Below are 26420 nucleotides of genomic sequence, written 5' to 3' on the forward strand. Positions count from 1 at the left end.
GACAGGACAGATGGGGGGTGTACCTGATATGATGGAGGAAGGGACAGGTGAGGGGTGTACCTGATATGATGGAGGAAGGGACAGGACAGGTGGGGGGTGTACCTGATATGATGGAGGAAGGGACAGGTGAGGGGTGTACCTGATATGATGGAGGAAGGGACAGGACAGGTGAGGGGTGTACCTGATATGATGGAGGAAGGGACAGGACAGGTGGGGGGTGTACCTGATATGATGGAGGAAGGGACAGGTGAGGGGTGTACCTGATATGATGGAGGAAGGGACAGGTGAGGGGTGTACCTGATATGATGGAGGAAGGGACAGGTGAGGGGTGTACCTGATATGATGGAGGAAGGGACAGGACAGGTGAGGGGTGTACCTGATATGATGGAGGAAGGGACAGGTGAGGGGTGTACCTGATATGATGGAGGAAGGGACAAGACAGGTGGGGGGTGTACCTGATATGATGGAGGAAGGGACAGGTGAGGGGTGTACCTGATATGATGGAGGGACAGGTGGGGGGTGTACCTGATATGATGGAGGAAGGGACAGGACAGGTGAGGGGTGTACATGATATGATGGAGGAAGGGACAGGTGAGGGGTGTACCTGATATGATGGAGGAAGGGACAAGACAGGTGGGGGGTGTACCTGATATGATGGAGGAAGGGACAGGTGGGGGGTGTACCTGATATGATGGAGGAAGGGAGAGGTGAGGGGTGTACCTGATATGATGGAGGAAGGGACAGGTGGGGGTGTACCTGATATGATGGAGGAAGGGACAGGTGAGGGGTGTACCTGATATGATGGAGGAAGGCACAGGACAGGTGGGGGTGTACCTGATATGATGGAGGAAGGGACAGGTGAGGGGTGTACCTGATATGATGGAGGAAGGGACAGGTGGGGGTGTACCTGATATGATGGAGGAAGGGACAGGTGAGGGGTGTACCTGATATGATGGAGGAAGGGACAGGACAGGTGGGGGTGTACCTGATATGATGGAGGAAGGGACAGGACAGGTGGGGGGTGTACCTGATATGATGGAGGAAGGCACAGGACAGGTGAGGGGTGTACCTGATATGATGGAGGAAGGCACAGGACAGGTGAGGGGTGTACCTGATATGATGGAGGAAGGGACAGGACAGGTGGGGGTGTACCTGATATGATGGAGGAAGGGACAGGACAGGTGGGGGTGTACCTGATATGATGGAGGAAGGGACAGGTGAGGGGTGTACCTGATATGATGGAGGAAGGCACAGGACAGGTGGGGGTGTACCTGATATGATGGAGGAAGGGACAGGACAGGTGAGGGGTGTACCTGATATGATGGAGGAAGGGACAGGTGGGGGGTGTACCTGATATGATGGAGGAAGGGACAGGTGAGGGGTGTACCTGATATGATGGAGGAAGGGACAGGTGGGGGGTGTACCTGATATGATGGAGGAAGGCACAGGACAGGTGGGGGTGTACCTGATATGATGGAGGAAGGGACAGGTGAGGGGTGTACCTGATATGATGGAGGAAGGGACAGGTGAGGGGTGTACCTGATATGATGGAGGAAGGGACAGGTGGGGGTGTACCTGATATGATGGAGGAAGGGACAGGTGGGGGGTGTACCTGATATGATGGAGGAAGGCACAGGACAGGTGGGGGTGTACCTGATATAATGGAGGAAGGGACAGGTGAGGGGTGTACCTGATATGATGGAGGAAGAGACAGGTGAGGGGTGTACCTGATATGATGGAGGAAGAGACAGGTGAGGGGTGTACCTGATATGATGGAGGAAGACACAGGACAGGTGAGGGGTGTACCTGATATGATGGAGGAAGGGACAGGTGGGGGGTGTACCTGATATGATGGAGGAAGGGACAGGTGGGGGGTGTACCTGATATGATGGAGGAGTTGCGGATGACCAGGGAACTGTCTGTTCCACCTTCCTGGGTCAGCTCAAACCCTGAAACAGCCACCTGTGGCGTTAGCTCTGTGTGTGTGTGTGTGTGTGTGTGTGTGTGAGCGTGTGTGTGTGTGTGTGTGAGCGTGTGTGTGTGTGTGTGTACAGCCACACTGACACAAGTACAGCCACACTGAGACAGGTACACCCACACTGAGACAGGTACACCCACACTGACATGGGTTCAGCCACACTGCGACAGGTACACCCACTCTGATACAGGTACAGCCACACTGAGACAGGTACACCCACTGACACAGTTTCACCCACAAAGCACCCACACTGATACAGGTACAGCCACACTGAAACTGATACAGCCACACTGATAAAGGTATAGCCACACTGACACAGGTACACCCATCTGACACAGGTACACCCACACTGTGACACAAGTACACCAACACATAGACAGGTACACCCACACTGACAAAAGTACACCTACACTGTCACACAAGTACACCCCCACACTGACACAGATACACCTGCATTGTGACACAGGTACAACTCTGACAAACAGGTACACCAGCACTAACACAGGTGCAGCCAAACTGACAAATACACCTACACTCTAACACAGGTAAACAAACGCTGACACAGGTACATCCGCACTGACACAGGTACACCCACACTGACAAAGGTACATCTGCACTGACACAGGTTCACCCACACTGACAAACACACTTGCATTCTGACACAGGTACACCCACACTGACATACAGGTGCAGCCAAACTGACAAACACATGCACACTCTAACACAGGTACACGAACGCTGACACAGGTACACCGACACTGACACATGTACACCCACACTGACACAGGTACACCCACACTGACACAGGTTCGCCGACACTAGCAAACATACCTACACTCTGACACAGGTACACAAAACACTGACACAGGTGCGCTGAAACAGGTACACCCACACTGACACAGGTACACCCACACTGACACAGGTTCACCCACACTGACACAGGTTCGCCGACACTAGCAAACATACCTACACTCTGACACAGGTACACAAAACACTGACACAGGTGCGCTGAAACAGGTACACCCGCGCTGACACAGGTACACCCACACTGACACAGGTTCACCCACACTGACACAGGTTCGCCGACACTAGCAAACATACCTACACTCTGACACAGGTACACAAAACACTGACACAGGTGCGCTGAAACAGGTACCACGGGTGTTCAGTGCTGGCACTTTAGTTGGCCCTGCGAAAGTTCGTGAACCCAGAAAGTAGGACATGGATATAAATAAACGCGGCTGACAAACAGGCCGCGCCAGCGGCACTCGCTGAACGCTTGTTCGGCGGTAAATCTGCTTTGTTTCTTTCGCGCATCATCTCCTCGGATGGGTCGGAAATAACGACTAAAGAAGTGGTTTTCTAAAAAGAACACAAAATAAGCTTTCCATTGACTCCAAACACAATATGTTTTCTTACATAGCGGTTGTTGCGGCAACGGTTGAAACATAAATGAAGAAAGAGAAGAGAAGGATAAGCAGAAACATGATCGCAAAAATCGTTAAGTTTAAATCCCTCTCTAAGAAAACAGGCGTTTAGCACAATAACATCGTCAATACACACAGAACATATAGCATGCCTGCATGCAGATTAGCTTACCTTTTGAGTTGTGCGATTTTTCTTGGCAGCACAACAAACGTTTAAATGAACACACTGTAGCATGGTGAGAGTGAGCAGCAGGGGGATGGAGAGCGGGGTGAGTGTCTGTCGGCTTATGGCACTGCCGTGCCCTTCATTCCACGAGAAAGACGAAGATTTTTAAGGTAAAAAAAAAAAAAAAAAAATGTTGATAAAATAATGAAATTGTGTAAATCAAATCAAACTGCACTCCAATAATACAACCAGGAATAGCAATAATTCAACTTTCTGTAATCGCTGCAGGAAATGTGTGGATGCTGTGAAAAGGTGGGAAAAGCGGGGCGGGGGCCGCGGGGCCGAGTGAAACAAAGAAGGCAGTGTCCCGGTTTGGCGCGCGGGGCCAGAAATACCGCGGCGAATGTGCCGGTCAGTACAGAGTGCGGTGGGAAAGTCTGGCATTAAAAAAATTTTGACCCAAGACGCTAGACGCTGCTCGGCCAACTAAAGAGCCAGATTTTGTGCTCGGCTGAGCAGCCGTGGTACACCCGCGCTGACACAGGTACACCCACACTGACACAGGTACACCCACACTGACACAGGTTCGCCGGCACTAGCAAACATACCTACACTCTGACACAGGTACACAAAACACTGACACAGGTGCGCTGACACAGGTACACCCACACTGACACAGGTTCACCGACACTAGCAAACATACCTACACTCTAACACAGATACACCCACTCTGACACAGGTACACCCACACTGACACAGGTACACCCACACTGACACAGGTACACCCACACTGACAAACACACACTCTGACACAGGTACACAAACGCTGACACAGGTACAGCCAAACTGACCTGGGTACAGCCAGACTGACACAGAGTACATGTGTACCTGTGGAGGTGTTCATGTCCCCGCTCTCAGGGGGGTTGTTGGAGGCAGTGCTGCTGACCCGTGATCCTCGAGGCCGCATGCCGGGGATCTTCACAGTCGTGTGCATCAGGGCGATTTCCTTCGCCCTCACATCATCCATGTAGTCCTGAATTCGTCATCATCATCATCCTCATCATCATCACTATCACCATCATCACCATCATTATTATTATCACCATCAACATCATCACCATCATTATTATCACCATCATCATCATCATCATCATCATCATCATCACCATCATCATCATCATTATTATTATCACCATCACCACCATCATTATTATTATCACCATCACCATCATCATCACCACCATCATCATCACCATCATCCTCATCATCATCACCATTGATATCATTATCACCATCATTATTATTATCACCATCATCATCACCATCATGCCGGGGATCTTCAGTCGTGTGCATCAGGGTGATTTCCTTTGCCCTCACATCATCCATGTGGTCCTGAATTCGTCATCATCCTCATCACCATCATCACCACCATCATAACCATCACCACCATCATCACCACCATCATCACCACCATCATCACCACCACCACCATCATCACCATCACCATCATCACCATCATAACCATCACCACCATCATCACCACCATCACCATCACCACCATCATCATCACCATCACCACCACCACCACCTGATAACGACCTGACCTGCAGACTAGGGTGGTAGGACAGCTTCCCGTTCTCCATCAGAGCACAGTACTTTTTCTTCCACTCCTTGTTGAGGCCAGTGCTCTTCTTGTACAGGTAGCCCTGTTTAACAGGTATGGCTCGTCCCACACCCACCTTCTCCCCCTCCTCCTTCTTCTCCTCCTCTCGGCTCCGGGTCTGCAAGGAAAACAACAGGTGAAATAAACCACAGCCCTCAACCGGTGAAGTAAACCACAGCCCTCAACAGGTGAAGTAAACCACAGCCCTCAATAGTGAAATAAACCATAGCCCTCAACAGAAGATATAAACCACAGCCCTAAACCAGTGAAATAAAACACAGCCCTCAACAGATGAAATAAACCACAGACCTCAACAGGTGAAATAAACCACAGCCCTAAACTGGTGAAATCAACCACAGCCCTCAACTGGTGAAATAAACCTCAACCCTCAAAAAGTGAAATAAACCACAGCCCTCAACAGGTGAAAAAAGCATAGCCCTCAACCAGTGAAATAAACCACAGCCCTCAACCGGTGAAATAAACACAGCCCTCAACCGGTGAAATAAACACAGCCCGGTGAAATAAACACAGCCCTGAACAGGTGAAATAAACACAGCCCTCAACCGGTGAAATAAACACAGCCCTCAACCGGTGAAATAAACACAGCCCGGTGAAATAAACACAGCCCTGAACAGGTGAAATAAACCACAGCCCTCAACCGGTGAAATAAACACAGCCCTCAACAGATGAAATAAAGCATAATCCTCAACAGGTGAAATATACCACAGCCCTAAACTGGTGAAATAAACACAGCCCTCAACCAGTAGAATAAACCATAGCCCTCAACCAGTGAAATAAACCACAGCCCTCAACCTACTAGCAGAATAAACCACAGCCCTCAACCTACTAGTAGAATAAACCACAGCCCTCAACAGGTGAAATAAACCAATAGATGCACCACTTACTCACGAGTCACTTGGTCAAACAACAAATCAATTATTCCTCAATGAGTCCTTGACCAAATCAAGACACTTTCCGTCAAAGACATGAACTAACCAGTCAGGGAACTGCCATGTTTTTGGCGGGACACATAACACTTGATCTGATTTTGTTTTACAATGACAGCAGGGGACGTAACACTTGATCTGATTTTGTTTTACAATGACAGCAGGGGACGTAACACTTGATCTGTTTTTGTTTTACAATGACAGCAGGGGACGTAACACTTGATCTGATTTTGTTTTACAATGACAGCAGGGGACGTAACACTTGATCTGATTTTGTTTTACAATGACAGCAGGGGACGTAACACTTGATCTGATTTTGTTTTACAGTGACAGCAGGGGACGTAACACTTGATCTGATTTTGTTTTACAATGACAGCAGGGGACGTAACACTTGATCTGATTTTGTTTTACAATGACAGCAGGGGACGTAACACTTGATCTGTTTTTGTTTTACAATGATAGCAGAGACGTAACACTTGATCTGTTTATTCACAATGACAGCAGAGACGTAACACTTGATCTGTTTATTCACAATGACAGCAGAGACGTAACACTTGATCTGTTTATTCACAATGACAGCAGAGACGTAACACTTGATCTGTTTATTCAATGACAGCAGAGACGTAACACTTGATCTGTTTATTCAATGACAGCAGAGACGTAACACTTGATCTGTTTATTCACAATGACAGCAGAGACGTAACACTTGATCTGTTTATTCAATGACAGCAGAGACGTAACACTTGATCTGTTTATTCACAATGACAGCAGAGACGTAACACTTGATCTGTTTATTCAATGACAGCAGAGACGTAACACTTGATCTGTTTATTCACAATGATAGCAGAGACGTAACACTTGATCTGTTTATTCAACAACAGCAGAGACGTAACACTTGATCTGTTTATTCACAATGATAGCAGAGACGTAACACTTGATCTGTTTATTCACAATGACAGCAGAGACGTAACACTTGATCTGTTTATTCAATGACAGCAGAGACGTAACACTTGATCTGTTTATTCAATGACAGCAGAGACGTAACACTTGATCTGTTTATTCACACAGCCCCTCACCCCCCTTCTCACACACACACCAACACACATCCATTCCCCCCCCTCCCTCCACCCCAACACACACACATATTCGCGCGTGCGCGCACACACACACACACACACACACACACACACACACACACACTCAGTTGTCTGTTGTACAGTACTGCTGCAGTCCATTCCTATCACAGGATACTGAAGTGGTTTTGACCCCATTCCACTTCCACCACCTTACCTCTGTGTATGTATTGATATTAGAGAGACAGAGAGAGTGAGAGAGAGAGGTATAGATAGAAAGACAGAGAGATAGACAGACAGACAGACACAGATAGATAGATAGATGTCGTTCTGACATGTATAACATGTAAACCAACAGCCGATGTAAGGTGCAGTGTTTCAGCAAGACATGGCACACTACACAAAACGTCAATCTGACATGGAACACTGCACAACATGGCGTCATCCTGACATGGAACACTGCACAACATGATGTCATTCTGACATGGAACACTGCACAACATGATGTCGTTCTGACATGGAACACTGCACAACATGATGTCGTTCTGACATGGAACACTGCACAACATGATGTCGTTCTGACATGGAACACTGCACAACATGATGTCATTCTGACATGGAACACTGCACAACACTCACAACACGTCATCATTCTGACATGGAACACTGCACAACACGATGTCGTTCTGACATGGAACACTGCACAACACGATGTCATTCTGACATGGAACACTGCACAACACGGCATCATTCTGACATGGAACACTGCACAACACGATGTCGTTCTGACATGGAACACTGCACAACATGGCGTCATTCTGACATGGAACACTGCACAACACATCATCATTCTAACTGGAACACTGCACAACACGGCATCATTCTGACATGGAACACTGCACAACACATCATCATTCTAACTGGAACACTGCACAACACATCATCATTCTGACATGGAACACTGCACAACACGGCGTCATTCTGACATGGAACACTGCACAACACGGCGTCATTCTGACATGGAACACTGCACAACACATCATCATTCTGACATGGAACACTGCACAACTGATGTTACGCTTACAAAAAGGCTGACAGCACAACTACATTCATTCATATGTGTTTCCCCTGAAAACGGAGTATGGCCGCCTACATGGCGGGGGAAAAACGGTCATACACGTATAAGCCCACTGGTGTACATACAAGTGACCATGGGAGTTCCAGCCCACAAAACAAAGAAGAAGAAGATTCATATGTGTTTGGAAACAAAAAACAGAAGACATATGTCCTCACCCAAAGCACTTCCAACACGGTATACATGTTTCAGTTTCAGTTTCTCAAGGAGGCGTCACCGCCTTCAGACAAATCCATGCACGCTACACCACATCTGCTCAGCAGATGCCAGACCAGCTGCATTACCCAACGCGCTAAGTCAGGCCTGGAGCGCAGGCCTGTTATCTGTGTACCTATCAAAGTAGATTTTTGCTACAATCATATTGCCAGAGGACAGCATTTTCCTTGCCGTGGGTTCTTTTCCAGTGTGCCAAGTGTGTGCTGCACACAGGACCTCGGTTTATTGTCTGTCTGAAGGACTAGACACTGGGTTCATTGTCTATCTGAAGGACTAGACACTCGCTTTATTGTCTATCTGAAGGACTAGACACTGGGTTCATTGTCTATCTGAAGGACTAGACACTGGGTTTATTGTCTATCTGAAGGACTAGACACTCGGTTCATTGTCTATCTGAAGGACTAGACACTCGGTTCATTGTCTATCTGAAGGACTAGACACTCGGTTCATTGTCTATCTGAAGGACTAGACACTGGGTTCATTGCACTGGGTTCATTGTCTATCTGAAGGACTAGACACTGGGTTTATTGTCTATCTGAAGGACTAGACACTGGGTTCATTGTCTATCTGAAGGACTAGACACTCGGTTCATTGTCTATCTGAAGGACTAGACACTCGGTTCATTGTCTGTCTGAAGGACTAGACACTGGGTTTGATTTTCCAGTGAAGCATGGGAGAAAGGGCGAGAACGGGATTTGATCCCCCACCCTCATGGACTCTCTGTATTGGCCGCTGAGCGTCTCAACTATTCTGCCACCTTCCTCCTTGATATATACATGGCCACTCAAAGTGTTTACATGCAAACAAACAAAACAACAACAACACACACACACACACACACACACACACACACACACACACACATCAACCAAACCATTTTAACTCACCCCAAACGATGTATGTCCAAAAAAACACACGTACAAAAGAAAAGAAAAGAAAAGATATAAATCATAACCCCAACACTTTACAAGTGGGTATGTACCACCCCCAAAGTGAATAAGAACTAAGATAGTAAGAAAGTAAAACCGTCACCCAAGGACTTTAAAAGAAAGCATAACCATCACCCAAGGACTTATAAAGAAAGCATAATCTTAACCTAAGGACTTTTAAAGAAGGCATAATCATCATCCAAGTACTTTAAAAGAAGGTATGATCATCACCCAAGAACTTTAACCCCTACGCTGCCTATATGATGAGACAACTCATCAGCGCAAGCATGTACGCTTCGCTGCCACAATGACGAGATAACTCGTCATCAAAATATTCTGACTTTTCCCTGGTTTGCATTCAGTTCACTGACAAAAATACTGGTCGCTTCAGCTTGGAGAATCTTTCTAGATTCTATTCATAGCTAGAAACACCATCTTTATTTTGACGCTTTGGTTGGGTTCCTGCCGCAGTGTTTGCCTGACTCCTCTCCTCGCTCGCTCAACAAAATGTTGGACTGACACCGTGCTCAAGACATGCGATCGTGGCGAATTAAATTAACCAAGATTGCTTTGTTTAGCTGATGCTCAGAAAGAATTGAGCGTAAATTTGAAGAAGACAGCGATCAACATTTATAGGCTGTTTTGATAGAAAATAAAGGGAGCAATCAAGAGAGTGGCCAAGATACGACTATCAGTGAGTGATTCCGGCTGTACAGCTGTAGCAGATGACAGAAAGTGACCAAATTATTACCAGGACACAGCGTGAGCGATTTTCTGGGCACTCTGCCAACGCGGTCTGGTGAGAAAAAGTGACTGTGTGAGAGGGTTGAAGAGGAGTGGGGCTGGAGACTGAGGGGGCGTGGCCTCACATCCACTCACATCCTTATTATCACTTGGAGAACTCACAATGCATTATGTATCTGTCTCTTTTTTTTTTTCTTTTTTTTTTTATTGTGATTGTTCTAGTATAATTCTGTGTGTGCAGATATCCATTTGTACAGAAAATATGATATTTAAGTGTCGCTGAAAATATATAAAATGGGAAAATGTCATGTGTTTTGTATTCTTTATTCATGTACCTTTCAGAAAATATATACGTTTACGAATTTTTCTCCAATAACAAAGAGCACAGAATTTTTTGAAAATTTATACCTGTTTTTTGTGAAAAAAAAAAAAAAAAACCTGGCAAATAGATTTCATTTAAATCTTATTTTCCTGGCAGCGAAAGGGTTAATTTTTAAAAAGGTACAATCATCACCCAAGGACTTTAACTTAAAAGAAGGTACAATCATCACCCAAGGACTTTACAAGAAGGTATAATCATTCATCACCCAATGACTTTAAAAGATGGTATCATCGTCATCGAAGGACTTTAAAAGAAGGCATAATCATCACCAAAGAAATTTCAAAGAAGGTACAATCATCACACAATGACTTTAAAAGAAGGCAGAAATCTTCTCCCAAGGACTTTAAAAGAAGGTAAAATCGTCACCCAAGGACTTTAAAAGAAGGCAAAATCATCACCCAAGGACTTTAAAAGAAGGTATACGCATCACCCAAGGACTTTAAAAGAAGGTAAAATCGTCACCGAAGGACTTTAAAAGAAAGCAAAATCATCACCCAAGGACTTTAAAAGAAGGTATAGTCATCACCCAAGGACTTTAAAAGAAGGTAAAATCATCACCCAAGGACTTTAAAAGAAGGTATAGTCATCACCCAAGGACTTTAAAAGAAGGTAGAAATCATCACCCGCGGACTTAAAGAAGGCATAATCGTCACCCAGGGACTTTGAAATACCACCCAGGGACTTTGAAATAATGCAAAATCATCACCCACGGACTTTAAAGAAGGCATAATCGTCACCCTCGGACTTTAAAGAAGGCATAATCGTCACCCAGGGAAAAGCAGCGTACATGAAGCCAGCAGTAAGAAGAAGAGTGAAAAAACCCACACTACAACCACTGTCTCTCCTCAAGTTTACACGGGAGCAGAAAAGCGACGGTCGACGCAGTTTCCTACTGAGTGTGGGGGAGCCACTCAAGGCAGGTAACTCTTTGCCATCCAGCAAGTCCTGAAATGATGCGGATGGTTTAGATCCGGTCTATGCCATCTTCCATCCTTTGTGTGTGCGACAGTGTATCTTGTTTGTGTCCTTTGTGTGTGCGACAGTGTATCTTGTTTGCGTCCTTTGTGTGTGCGACAGTGTATCTTGTTTGTGTCCTTTGTGTGTGCGACAGTGTATCTTGTTTGCGTCCTTTGTGTGTGCGACAGTGTATCTTGTTTGTGTCCTTTGTGTGTGCGACAGTGTATCTTGTTTGCGTCCTTTGTGTGTGCGACAGTGTATCTTGTTTGTGTCCTTTGTGTGTGCGACAGTGTATCTTGTTTCCGTCCTTTGTGTGTGCGACAGTGTGTCTTGTTTGTGTTTGACGTACCTGTCTGTGTCAGGGGCTCCTTGTGTCATGTCTGTGTATGACACTGTATCCTGTCTGTGTGAGTGACATGGCTTATGGTCCTGCGTGTTGTGGTGCTAACACAGTGATGTATACTGTGGTGTTCACATGGTGATGTATACTGTGCACATGATGTATACAGTGGTTATGTATACTGTGGTGTTCCCATGGTGATGTATACTGTGAAGTTCACAAGATGTATACTGTGGTGATGTATACTGTGGAGTTCACAAGATGTATACTGTGGTGTTCACATGGTGATGTATACTGTGGAGTTCACATGATGTATAATGATGTGATGTATACTGTGGTGTTCACATGGTGATGTATGCTGAGGTGATGTACACTGTGGAGTTTACATGGTGATGTATACTGTGGTGATGTATACTGTGAAGTTAACAGGGTGATGTATACTGTGGTATTTACATGGTGATGTATACTGTGATATTCACATGGTGTATACTGTGGTGTTTACATGGTGATGTATACTGTGGTGATGTATACTGTGAAGTTAACGTTGTGATGTATACTGTAGTATTCACATGATGTATACTGTGGTGTTCACATGGTGATGTATACTGTGGTGATGTATACTGTGAGGTTCACATGGTGATGAAAACTGTGGTGATGTATAGTGTGAGGTTCACATGGTGATGAAAACTGTGGTGATGTATACTGTGAGGTTCACATGGTGATGAAAACTGTGGTATTCACATGATGTATACTGTGAGGTTCACATGGTGATGAAAACTGTGGTGATGTATACTGTGAGGTTCACATGATGATGAAAACTGTGGTATTCACATGATGTATACTGTGAGGTTCACATGGTGATGAAAACTGTGGTATTCACATGGTGTATACTGTGGTGTTCACATGGTGATGTATACTGTGGTTATGTATACTGTGAAGTTAACATTGTGATGTATACTGTGGTATTCACATGATGTATACTGTGGTGTTCACATGGTGATGTATACTGTGAGGTTCACATGGTGATGAAAACTGTGGTGTTCACATGATGTATACTGTGGTGTTCACATGATGATGTATACTGTGGTGTTCACATGGTGATATATACTGTGGTGTTCACATGGTGATGAAAACTGTGGTATTCACATGATGTATACTGTGGTGTTCACATGGTGATGTATACTGTGGTGATGTATACTGTGAGGTTCACATGGTGATGAAAACTGTGGTAATGTATACTGTGAGGTTCACATGGTGATGAAAACTGTGGTATTCACATGATGTATACTGTGGTGTTCACATGGTGATGTATACTGTGGTTATGTATACTGTGAAGTTAACATTGTGATGTATACTGTGGTATTCACATGATGTATACTGTGGTGTTCACATGGTGATGTATACTGTGAGGTTCACATGGTGATGAAAACTGTGGTGTTCACATGATGTATACTGTGGTGTTCACATGATGATGTATACTGTGGTGTTCACATGGTGATATATACTGTGGTGTTCACATGGTGATATATACTGTGGTGTTCACATGGTGATGAAAACTGTGGTATTCACATGATGTATACTGTGGTGTTCACATGGTGATGTATACTGTGAGGTTCACATGGTGATGAAAACTGTGGTATTCACATGATGTATACTGTGAGGTTCACATGGTGATGAAAACTGTGGTATTCACATGATGTATACTGTGGTTCTCACATGGTGATGAAAACTGTGGTGATGTATACTGTGATGTTCACATGGCGATGAAAACTGTGGTATTCACATGGTGTATACTGTGGTGTTGCATACTGTGGTGTTCGCATGGCACTGTGAGCTATGAGCTATGGTGTTAACATGAAGGACAGTGTGTATGTTTATATGTACGTGTATGTGTGTGAGCAGGTGTGTGTGTATTTGTGTGTGTAGGGGTGTGTGTGTGTAGGTGTGTGTGTGTGTGTGTGTGTGTGTGTGTGTGTGTGTGTGTGTGTGTGTGTGTGTGTGTGTGTGTGTTTGTGAGTGTGTGCTTGGTAGATAGTGTGTGTGTGTGTCTGTGTGTTTGTGTGTGTGTGTGTGTTTGTGTATGTGTGTGTGTTTGGAGTATGTGTCACGAAGTGTGCATACTATGTGTGTGTGTGTGTGCTTGGTAGATTGTGTGTATATGTGTTTATTGTGTCTGTGTTTGGTAGAGAGAGCACATGTCACTGTGTGTATGTGTGTGTATGTGTGCTTTGTAGACTGCGTGTGTGTGTGTGTGCATGCGTGCGTGTTGCAACATTCATACTTCATTTGCCTGCTGCCAAGTGAACATGCTGGTGTAGGATGCAGCATTACCAAACCAGCACAAAACACCACATGCTGACACAAGCTGCAAACGTAAGCATGGCCCTCACACTGCATTCAGCTTTCACACGACAGCTGCCCCACTTAACTACAGACCAGGCAGAACTATATGTCACCAACACACACACACACACACACACACACAAAACATACACAGAACTAAACGTCACCAACTAACACACACCACCCCCTCACCACACACACCAATAAATACACATAAACACAAACACACACAGAACTCAACATCACCAACAACCCCCCTCCCCACCCCCAAACACACACACACACACACAGAGAATTAAATGTCACCAACTAACACACCCCTCCTCACACACACACACACACACACCCACACACCACCACCACCACCACCACCACCCCACCCACACAAAACCAAACATCCCCAACTCACCGGCACTTCAGGGTCTGGGGTGAGGGGGGTGAGGGGGGACTGGTGCAGGTGGGAGGTGGAGGGAGGGGGGATCTGTGGGGGTGGAGGGGGCTGGGGTTGGGGAGGGGGGAGGAGGGGCATGGGGTGGGGGGGGATGTGTTTGTCCTTGCGGCGCTGGTCCCCCTTGCTGCCACTGCTGTCCTTGTCCGTCTTCTGGAACACACACCGGCAAGGTCACACCACACACACCGTCTGTAAAGACCTCAAGTCAAGGTCACACCACACACACCGTCTGTAAAGACATCAAATCAAGGTCACACCACACACACCACCTGTAAAGACCTCACGTCAAGGTCACACCACACACACCGTCTGTAAAGACCTCAAGTCAAGGTCACACCACACACACCGTCTGTAAAGACCTCACATCAAGGTCACACCACACACACCGTCTGTAAAGACCTCACATCAAGGTCACACCACACACACCGTCTGTAAAGACCTCAAATCAAGGTCACACCACACACACCGTCTGTAAAACACACACCTGACCCACAATGACTCTTCAACAACTGCAGAGAAAACAACACACACCTACCTGTGCTGACACAATAACATACACACCTACCTGTGCTGATACAACACCAGTCACCTACAAGTGCTGAACAACATACACCTACCCATATTGACGAAAGAACACACCTACCTCTACCTGTACTATCAAAACAACACACCTACCTGTACTGACACAAAAACACACGTACCTGTACTGACAAAACACTGAACAAGAACACACTTACCTGCATTGAACAACAACACGCCTACCTGCACTGAACACCAACACACCTACCTACCTGCACTGAACAACAACACACCTACCTACCTGCACTGAACAACAACACACCTACCTGCACTGAACAACAACACACCTACCTGTACTGACACAAAAACACACGTACCTGTACTGACAAAACACTGAACAACAACACACCTACCTACCTGCACTGAACAACAACACACCTACCTGCACTGAACAACAACACATCTACCTACCTGCACTGAACAACAACACACCTACCTACCTGCATTGAACAACAACACACCTACCTGCATTGAACAACAACACACCTACCTGTACTGACACAAAAACACACGTACCTGTACTGACAAAACACTGAACAACAACACACCTGCCTACCTGCATTGAACAACAACACACCTATCTGCACTGAACAACAACACACCTACCTACCTGTACTGAACAACAACACACCTACCTACCTGCATTGAACAACAACACACCTACCTACACTGAACAACAACACACCTACCTACCTGCACTGAACAACAACACACCTACCTACCTGCACTGAACAACAACACACCTACCTACCTGTACTGAACAACAACACACCTACCTACCTGCACAGAACAACAACACACCTACCTGCACAGAACAACAACACACCTACCTACCTGCACTGAACAACAACACACCTACCTACCTGCACAGAACAACAACACACCTACCTGTACTGAACAACAACACACCTACCTGCACAGAACAACAACACACCTACCTACCTGCACTGAACAACAACACACCTACCTGTACTGAACAACAACACCTCTACCTACCTGTACTGAACAACAACACACCTACCTGTACTGAACAACAACACACCTACCTGTACTGAACAACACCTCTACCTACCTGTACTGAACAACAACACACCTACCTGTACTGAACAACAACACCTCTACCTACCTGCACTGAACAACAACACACCTACCTGTACTGAACAACAACACACCTACCTACCTGTACTGAACAACAACACACCTACCTGTACTGAACAACAACACACCTACCTGTACTGAACAACACCTCTACCTACCTGCATTGAACAACACACCTACCTGCACAGAACAACAACACATCTACCTACCTGCACAGAACAACAACACACCTACCTGTACTGAACAACAACACACCTACCTGCACAGAACAACAACACACCTACCTACCTGCACTGAACAACAACACACCTACCTGTACTGAACAACAACACCTCTACCTACCTGTACTGAACAACAACACACCTACCTGTACTGAACAACAACACACCTACCTGCACTGAACAACAACACACCTACCTGCACTGAACAACAACACACCTACCTGCACTGAACAACAACACACCTACCTACCTGCACTGAACAACACACCCACCCACCTGTGGCGCGGGGAGAGTTCCAGAGCTGGATGTTGACTGACTGCTGGAGCTGTGCGAGTCGCAGGCCTTGCCAGCTGTCTGCAGGGCGTAGAACGACCGCTGACACTGCCCCGGGGTTCCCGCCATGCTGGCTGGAATCAGCGCCGCGTTGTTGGGATAACGCATCTGTACGATGCGCGAACACGCTGAAACACACACAGCACATCTGTACGATGCGCGAACACGCTGAAACACACAGTACATATGTACGATGCACCAACACGCTGAAACACACAGTACATATGTACGATGCACCAACACACTCAAACACAGAGTACATATGTACGATGCACCAACACACTCAAACACACAGTACATATGTACGATGCACTAACACACTGAAACACACAGTACATATGTACAATGCACCAACACACTGAAACACACAGTACATATGTACGATGCACCAACACACTCAAACACACAGTACATATGTACGATGCACCAACACACTCAAACACACAGTACATATGTACGATGCACCAACACACTGAAACACACAGTACATATGTACGATGCACCAACACGCTGAAACACACAGTACATATGTACGATGCACCAACACACTGAAACACACAGTACATATGTACGATGCACCAACACGCTGAAACACACAATACATATGTACGATGTGCGAACACGCTGAAACACACAGTACATATGTACGATGCGCGAACACGCTGAAACACACAGTACATATGTACGATGCACCAACACACTGAAACACACATAACATCTGTATGATGACAAAACAAACGCAGATCACATCTGTACGATGTGCAAACAGGAGGAAACAGATCACATCCGTACGACGAGGGAACACACACAGATCTATCACATCTTGCATGTGGATTCTGATTACAGTAATTAGAATACCTTCAATAGCATTCATCTGGAAATAACATGAAATACTCTTTATCATGCTTTATACTTCACTGACAGAAACCATGTCGTTTTTTTTTCAATTACTTTTAGGATGTATGTGTGTTTGCTATTTTTTCATATTTTTTCTATTCTTTGCATTATGAAAAATATGTCAAAACTATGGAGAAAATATTAAAATAAAAAGTAATATAAAAGTAATAATAGTATTGACAGAAGTGTCTGTCAGATGCACGCACACACACACACACAGAGTCACAGACACACACACACAGAGTCACAGACACACACACACAAACTCACAGACAAACCCTCCCCTCCCCCTCCACACACACACACAAAGTGACAAACAACCACACACCCACATAGACAACCACCCCTGCACCCCCAAAACACACAGACACTTCCCCACACACACACACACACACAACACACAAAGTGACAAACACATCCACACCCACACAGAGACCACACACACACACACACACTCACAGGCACCCTCCACCCCACCCACACAAAGTGACAAACACCCACACACCCACCCACACACATACACACAGACCCCCCACCTACTCACCCCAACAACACACATCCACCCTCAGCCCGCTTCACTCCCCCCCCCCACCCCCTACCCCCCCCCCCCACACCCCTTCCCCGGCCCCCACATACACAGACCCCACACTCACACAACCCCCCCATCCATACATCCCCCCCCACACACACACACACAAACCCCCCCCCCCACACACACACACACAGACCCCACTTCCCTCCCCCCACACACACACAGACACCCCCATGTACTCACCTCCCCTAGCCCCCCCCCCCCCCCCTCCCCCACACCCCCTCTCACCACCCCTGACCCCCAGCAGCCTACCATCCTGAAAGACTCTCTCCACGTTGAGCCCGTAGGTGGCACAGGTCTCGTAGTAAGAACATCGCTTCAGATCATTGGCCAGCTGCCTGGCTCTGGTGTCGTCAATCACCCGCGGGTTGTTCTCACTGATGGCGTCTGTCACACACCTCTCATCACTCATATCACTTATCACTCACCACTCATATCACTCATCACACACCTCTCATCACTCATATCACTCAGCACTCATCACTCATCACACATTACACACCTCATATCACTCATCACTCATCACACACCTCTCATCACTCATATCACTTATCACTCACCACTCATCACTCATCACACACCTCATATCACTCAGCACTCATCACACACCTCATATCACTCAGCACTCATCACACACCTCTCATCACTCATATCACTCATCACTCATCACACACCTCTCATCACTCATATCACTCAGCACTCATCACTCATCACACACCTCTCATCACTCATATCACTCAGCACTCATCACACACCTCTCATCACTCATATCACTCAGCACTCATCACACACCTCTCATCACTCATATCACTCAGCACTCATATCACTCAGCACTCATCACTCATCACACACCTCTCATCACTCATATCACTCAGCACTCATCACACATCACACACCTCTCATCACTCATATCACTCAGCACTCATCACTCATCACACATCACACACCTCTCATCACTCATATCACTCAGCACTCATCACACACCTCATATCACTCATCACTCATCACACACCTCTCATCACTCATATCACTCAGCACTCACTTCTCATCACTCATATCACTCATCACTCATCACACATCACACACCTCTCATCACTCATATCACTCATCTCTCACCTCTCATCACTCATATCACTCATCACTCATCACACACCTCTCATCACTCATATCACTCATCACACACCTCTCATCACTCATCACACACCTCTCATCACTCATCACACACCTCTCATCACTCACATCACTCACCACTCATCACACACCTCTCATCACTCATATCACTCAGCACTCATCACACACCACTCATCACACACATCACTCACCACTCATCACACACCACTCATCACACACATCACTCACCACTCATCACACACATCACTCACCACTCATCACACACCACTCATCACACACATCACTCACCACTCATCACACACCACTCATCACACACATCACTCACCACTCACCACACACCTCTCATCACTCATATCACTCAACACTCATCACTTGAATTGAATTGAATAGCATTGTTATTATAATCTTTTTATGTCTTATGTCTACGGTTAGTATGCTATTTCATGCCCTGATTATTTATTGTACGCATGGGTTGCCGTCTAAACATTTTATGTCTTTTATGTATACATGTTGAATGACTGTGGTTTCCATGTATTGTGTATGTGTTTTACACCAGAAATGAATTTCTCTTGTTGAGATAATTAAGTATTCTGTAATCCGTTATCTGTAATCATCACGAACATCACTCACACACACACACACACACACACACACACACACACACAAACACAGACCCATACCCTTCACCCCACTCCCCACACACACACCTCACTCCCCCCCCCCCACCACACACTCACCCTGAGTGCCCACAAGGATGAGGGGGATTTCTTTGGTGTCTCTGTACTGGGCCAGTCTGGCAAAGTGACTGTACACAGCCTGAAAGCTGATCTCGTTCTCCAGGCTGAACACAAAGATCACCGCGTCCACCCAGTGGGAGAACTGGAACATCAACACACACCACACACCATCACCACACACCATCACCATCACCACACACCATCACCATCACCACACACCACACATCATCACCACACACCATCACCATCACCACACACCACACATCATCACCACACACCATCACCATCACCACACACCATCGACATCACCACACACCATCACCACTCACCACACACCATCGACATCACCACACACCATCACCACTCACCATCACCACTCACCATCACCACACACCACTCACCATCACCACACACCATCACCACACACCATCACCACTCACCATCACCACACACCATCACCACACACCATCACCATCACCACACACCATCACCACACACCATCACCACACACCATCACCACACACCATCACCATCACCACACACCATCACCATCACCACACACCATCACCATCACCACACACCATCACCATCAACACACACCATCACCACACACCATCACCATCAACACACACCATCACCACACACCATCACCACACACCATCACCATCAACACACACCATCAACACACACCATCACCATCACCACACACCATCACCATCAACACACACCATCAACACACACCATCACCATCAACACACACCATCACCACACACCATCACCATCACCACACACCATCACCACACACCATCACCACACACCATCACCACACACCATCACCATCACCACACACCATCACCATCACCACACACCATCACCACACACCATCACCACACACCATCACCATCACCACACACCATCACCATCACCACACACCATCAACACACACCATCACCATCACCACACACCATCAACACACACCATCACCACACACCATCAACACACACCATCACCATCAACACACACCATCACCATCAACACACACCATCACCATCACCACACACCATCACCACACACCACACACCATCACACCCACCATCACCACACACCATCACCATCACCACACACCATCACCACACACCATCACCATCACCACACACCATCAACACACACCATCACCATCACCACACACCATCACCACACACCATCACCACACACCATCACCATCAACACACACCATCACCACACACCATCACCACACACCATCAACACACACCATCAACACACACCATCAACACACACCATCACCACACACCATCACCATCAACACACACCATCAACACTCACCATCACCACACACCATCAACACACACCATCAACACACACCATCACCACACACCATCACCACACACCATCAACACACACCATCACCACACACCATCACCATCAACACACACCATCAACACTCACCATCACCACACACCATCACCATCAACACACACCATCAACACACACCATCACCACACACCATCAACACACACCATCAACACACACCATCACCACACACCATCACCACACACCATCAACACACACCATCACCACACACCATCACCATCAACACACACCATCAACACTCACCATCACCACACACCATCAACACACACCATCAACACACACCATCACCACACACCATCAACACACACCATCAACACACACCATCAACACACACCATCAACACACACCATCACCACACACCATCAACACACACCATCACCACACACCATCAACACACACCATCAACACACACCATCACCACACACCATCACCATCAACACACACCATCAACACTCACCATCACCACACACCATCACCATCAACACACACCATCAACACACACCATCACCACACACCATCACCATCAACACACACCATCAACACACACCATCACCACACACCATCACCATCAACACACACCATCAACACTCACCATCACCACACACCATCACCATCAACACACACCATCACCACACACCATCACCATCAACACTCACCATCACCACACACCATCACCACACACCATCACCACACACCATCACCATCAACACACACCATCACCACACACCATCACCACACACCATCACCATCACCACACACCATCACCATCACCACACACCATCACCACACACCATCACCATCACCACACACCATCACCACACACCATCAACATCACCACACACCATCACCATCACCACACACCATCACCACACACCATCAACATCACCACACACCATCACCATCACCACACACCATCACCACACACCATCAACATCACCACACACCATCACCATCACCACACACCATCACCACACACCATCACCACACACCATCACCATCACCACACACCATCACCACACACCATCACCATCACCACACACCATCACCATCACCACACACCATCACCACACACCATCACCACACACCATCACCACACAACTAGGTCACCAACAGACTGGTTCCCACACAACTAGGTCACCAACAGACAGACTGGTTCCCACACAACTAGGTCACCAACAGACTGGTTCCCACACAACTAGGTCACCAACAGACAGACTGGTTCCCACACAACTAGGTCACCAACAGACAGACTGGTTCCCACACAACTAGGTCACACCACAACCTCTCACCTGCATCTCAGGGGATCCCCCTTCGTCTCTTACTAGGAGAAGGTAACTCTGTCCATCTATGATCACTTCCTTTTTGAATCGGCCGCCTGAAAGCACAAGAGAGTGAGACAACAGAATAACAACATTTGCTGCTTTTTTTTTCTTTCTTTTCTACTCAGAGAAAAAAGAAAACCAAGCATTACTGGCTTGTTTTCATCCCGTTTTCATGAACAGGGAAAATATAACTAACATACAATACAAAAGCATAACATTACATATGTATATCAATTTCAAGTTATATCAACAAAAATCACCAAGAGAGCAGAAAGAGATAGAAAGAAGGAAGAGAAAGAAAGAAAGAACAGACACAGACAGACAGAAAGACTGGCACACAGACAGACAGACAGTAAGCGAGTGGGAAAGTTTAAGATATCATGTTTGCAAATTCTTTCAGGACTCCTTTTTAAATACATTAAGACCAGACTGGATAATGAGAATGGCTGAAATATTATTCAACAATAAACCACCCGAGTACAACAGAGTAGATTCAAACAGATCAATCCTTCAACTGGGTAACATAATCGTAAGGACATGGTGATCGTTGTTTGCTTGATACATGGAGGAAGAAGGGGAGTGAGCGAGGTGTGAAAGTTGTCCACAGTGTGTAAAACACTGACCACCACTATCACCTTCGTCACAGTGTGAAAGTTGTCCACAGTGTATAAAACACTGACCACCACTATCACCTTCGTCACAGTGTGAAAGTTGTCCACAGTGTGTAAAACACTGACCACCACTATCACCTTCGTCACAGTGTGAAAGTTGTCCACAGTGTGTAAAACACTGACCACCACTATCACCTGTGTCAAAGTGTGAAAGTTGTCCACAGTGTATAAAATACTGACCACCACTATCACCTGTGTCAAAGTGTGAAAGTTGTCCACACTGTATAAAACACTGACCACCACTATCACCTTTGTCACAGTGTGAAAGTTGTCCACAGTGTATAAAACACTGACCACCACTATCACCTTTGTCACAGTGTGAAAGTTGTCCACACTGTATAAAACACTGACCACCACTATCACCTGTGTCACAGTGTGAAAGTTGTCCACAGTGTATAAAACACTGACCACCACTATCACCTGTGTCACAGTGTGAAAGTTGTCCACAGTGTATAAAACACTGACCACCACTATCACCTGTGTCACAGTGTGAAAGTTGTCCACAGTGTATAAAACACTGACCACCACTATCACCTTCGTCACAGTGTGAAAGTTGTCCACACTGTATAAAACACTGACCACCACTATCACCTGTGTCACAGTGTGAAAGTTGTCCACAGTGTATAAAACACTGACCACCACTATCATCTTTGTCACAGTGTGAAAGTTGTCCACACTGTATAAAACACTGACCACCACTATCACCTGTGTCACAGTGTGAAAGTTGTCCACACTGTATAAAACACTGACCACCACTATCACCTTCGTCACAGTGTGAAAGTTGTCCACACTGTATAAAACACTGACCACCACTATCACCTTTGTCACAGTGTGAAAGTTGTCCACAGTGTATAAAACACTGACCACCACTATCACCTTCGTCACAGTGTGAAAGTTGTCCACAGTGTGTAAAACACTGACCACCACTATCACCTGTGTCAAAGTGTGAAAGTTGTCCACAGTGTATAAAACACTGACCACCACTATCACCTTTGTCACAGTGTGAAAGTTGTCCACACTGTATAAAACACTGACCACCACTATCACCTTTGTCACAGTGTGAAAGTTGTCCACACTGTATAAAACACTGACCACCACTATCACCTTCGTCACAGTGTGAAAGTTGTCCACACTGTATAAAACACTGACCACCACTATCACCTGTGTCACAGTGTGAAAGTTGTCCACACTGTATAAAACACTGACCACCACTATCACCTGTGTCACAGTATGAAAGTTGTCCACAGTGTATAAAACACTGACCACCACTATGACCTTCGTCACAGTGTGAAAGTTGTCCACAGTGTGTAAAACACTGACCACCACTATCACCTGTGTCACAGTGTGAAAGTTGTCCACAGTCTATAAAACACTGACCACCACTATCACCTTTGTCACAGTGTGAAAGTTGTCCACAGTGTATAAAACACTGACCACCACTATCACCTGTGTCACAGTGTGAAAGTTGTCCACACTGTATAAAACACTGACCACCACTATCACCTTCGTCACAGTGTGAAAGTTGTCCACAGTGTATAAAACACTGACCACCACTATCATCTTTGTCACAGTGTGAAAGTTGTCCACAGTGTATAAAACACTGACCACCACTATCACCTTCGTCACAGTGTGAAAGTTGTCCACAGTGTATAAAACACTGACCACCACTATCACCTTCGTCACAGTGTGAAAGTTGTCCTCACTGTATAAAACACTGACCACCACTATCACCTGTGTCACAGTGTGAAAGTTGTCCACACTGTATAAAACACTGACCACCACTATCACCTGTGTCACAGTGTGAAAGTTGTCCATACTGTATAAAACACTGACCACCACTATCATCTTTGTCACAGTGTGAAAGTTGTCCACACTGTATAAAACACTGACCACCACTATCATCTTTGTCACAGTGTGAAAGTTGTCCACACTGTATAAAACACTGACCACCACTATCACCTGTGTCACGGTGTGAAAGTTGTCCACACTGTATAAAACACTGACCACCACTATCACCTGTGTCACAGTGTGAAAGTTGTCCACACTGTATAAAACACTGACCACCACTATCACCTTTGTCACAGTGTGAAAGTTGTCCACAGTGTATAAAACACTGACCACCACTATCACCTGTGTCACAGTGTGAAAGTTGTCCACACTGTATAAAACACTGACCACCACTATCACCTGTGTCACAGTGTGAAAGTTGTCCACACTGTATAAAACACTGACCACCACTATCACCTGAGTCACAGTGTGAAAGTTGTCCACAGTGTATAAAACACTGACCACCACTATCACCTGAGTCACAGTGTGAAAGTTGTCCACACTGTATAAAACACTGACCACCACTATCACCTGTGTCACAGTGTGAAAGTTGTCCACAGTGTATAAAACACTGACCACCACTATCACCTGTGTCACAGTGTGAAAGTTGTCCACACTGTATAAAACACTGACCACCACTATCACCTTTGTCACAGTGTGAAAGTTGTCCACACTGTATAAAACACTGACCACCACTATCACCTGTGTCACAGTGTGAAAGTTGTCCACAGTGTATAAAACACTGACCACCACTATCACCTGTGTCACAGTGTGAAAGTTGTCCACAGTGTATAAAACACTGACCACCACTATCACCTGTGTCACAGTGTGAAAGTTGTCCACAGTGTATAAAACACTGACCACCACTA

The 26420-nt window shown here is 46.1% G+C and overlaps 1 protein-coding gene across 2 annotated transcripts in view; it reads right to left on the minus strand.

Annotated features, from left to right (window-relative positions):
• The window catches only part of LOC143276649 (centaurin-gamma-1A-like), an 80173-nt gene that overhangs the window by 32457 nt on the left and 21296 nt on the right, over positions 1–26420 (minus strand). Inside the window, exons 4-11 of one of the 2 annotated variants that reach the window (XM_076581271.1) lie at positions 23021–23106; positions 20340–20481; positions 18724–18858; positions 16926–17110; positions 14710–14898; positions 5176–5352; positions 4460–4604; positions 1881–1949 (exon numbers count right to left, since the gene is read on the minus strand). In XM_076581271.1, coding sequence (XP_076437386.1) covers positions 1881–1949; positions 4460–4604; positions 5176–5352; positions 14710–14898; positions 16926–17110; positions 18724–18858; positions 20340–20481; positions 23021–23106 — 1128 coding nt within the window. Of the gene's footprint in view, positions 1–1880; positions 1950–4459; positions 4605–5175; positions 5353–14709; positions 14902–16925; positions 17111–18723; positions 18859–20339; positions 20482–23020; positions 23107–26420 lie in introns of both variants that reach the window. The other variant, XM_076581270.1, reaches the window with a different exon arrangement.

Source organism: Babylonia areolata, chromosome 32 (assembly GCF_041734735.1).
Source record: "Babylonia areolata isolate BAREFJ2019XMU chromosome 32, ASM4173473v1, whole genome shotgun sequence".
Classification (NCBI taxonomy): domain Eukaryota; kingdom Metazoa; phylum Mollusca; class Gastropoda; order Neogastropoda; family Buccinidae; genus Babylonia; species Babylonia areolata.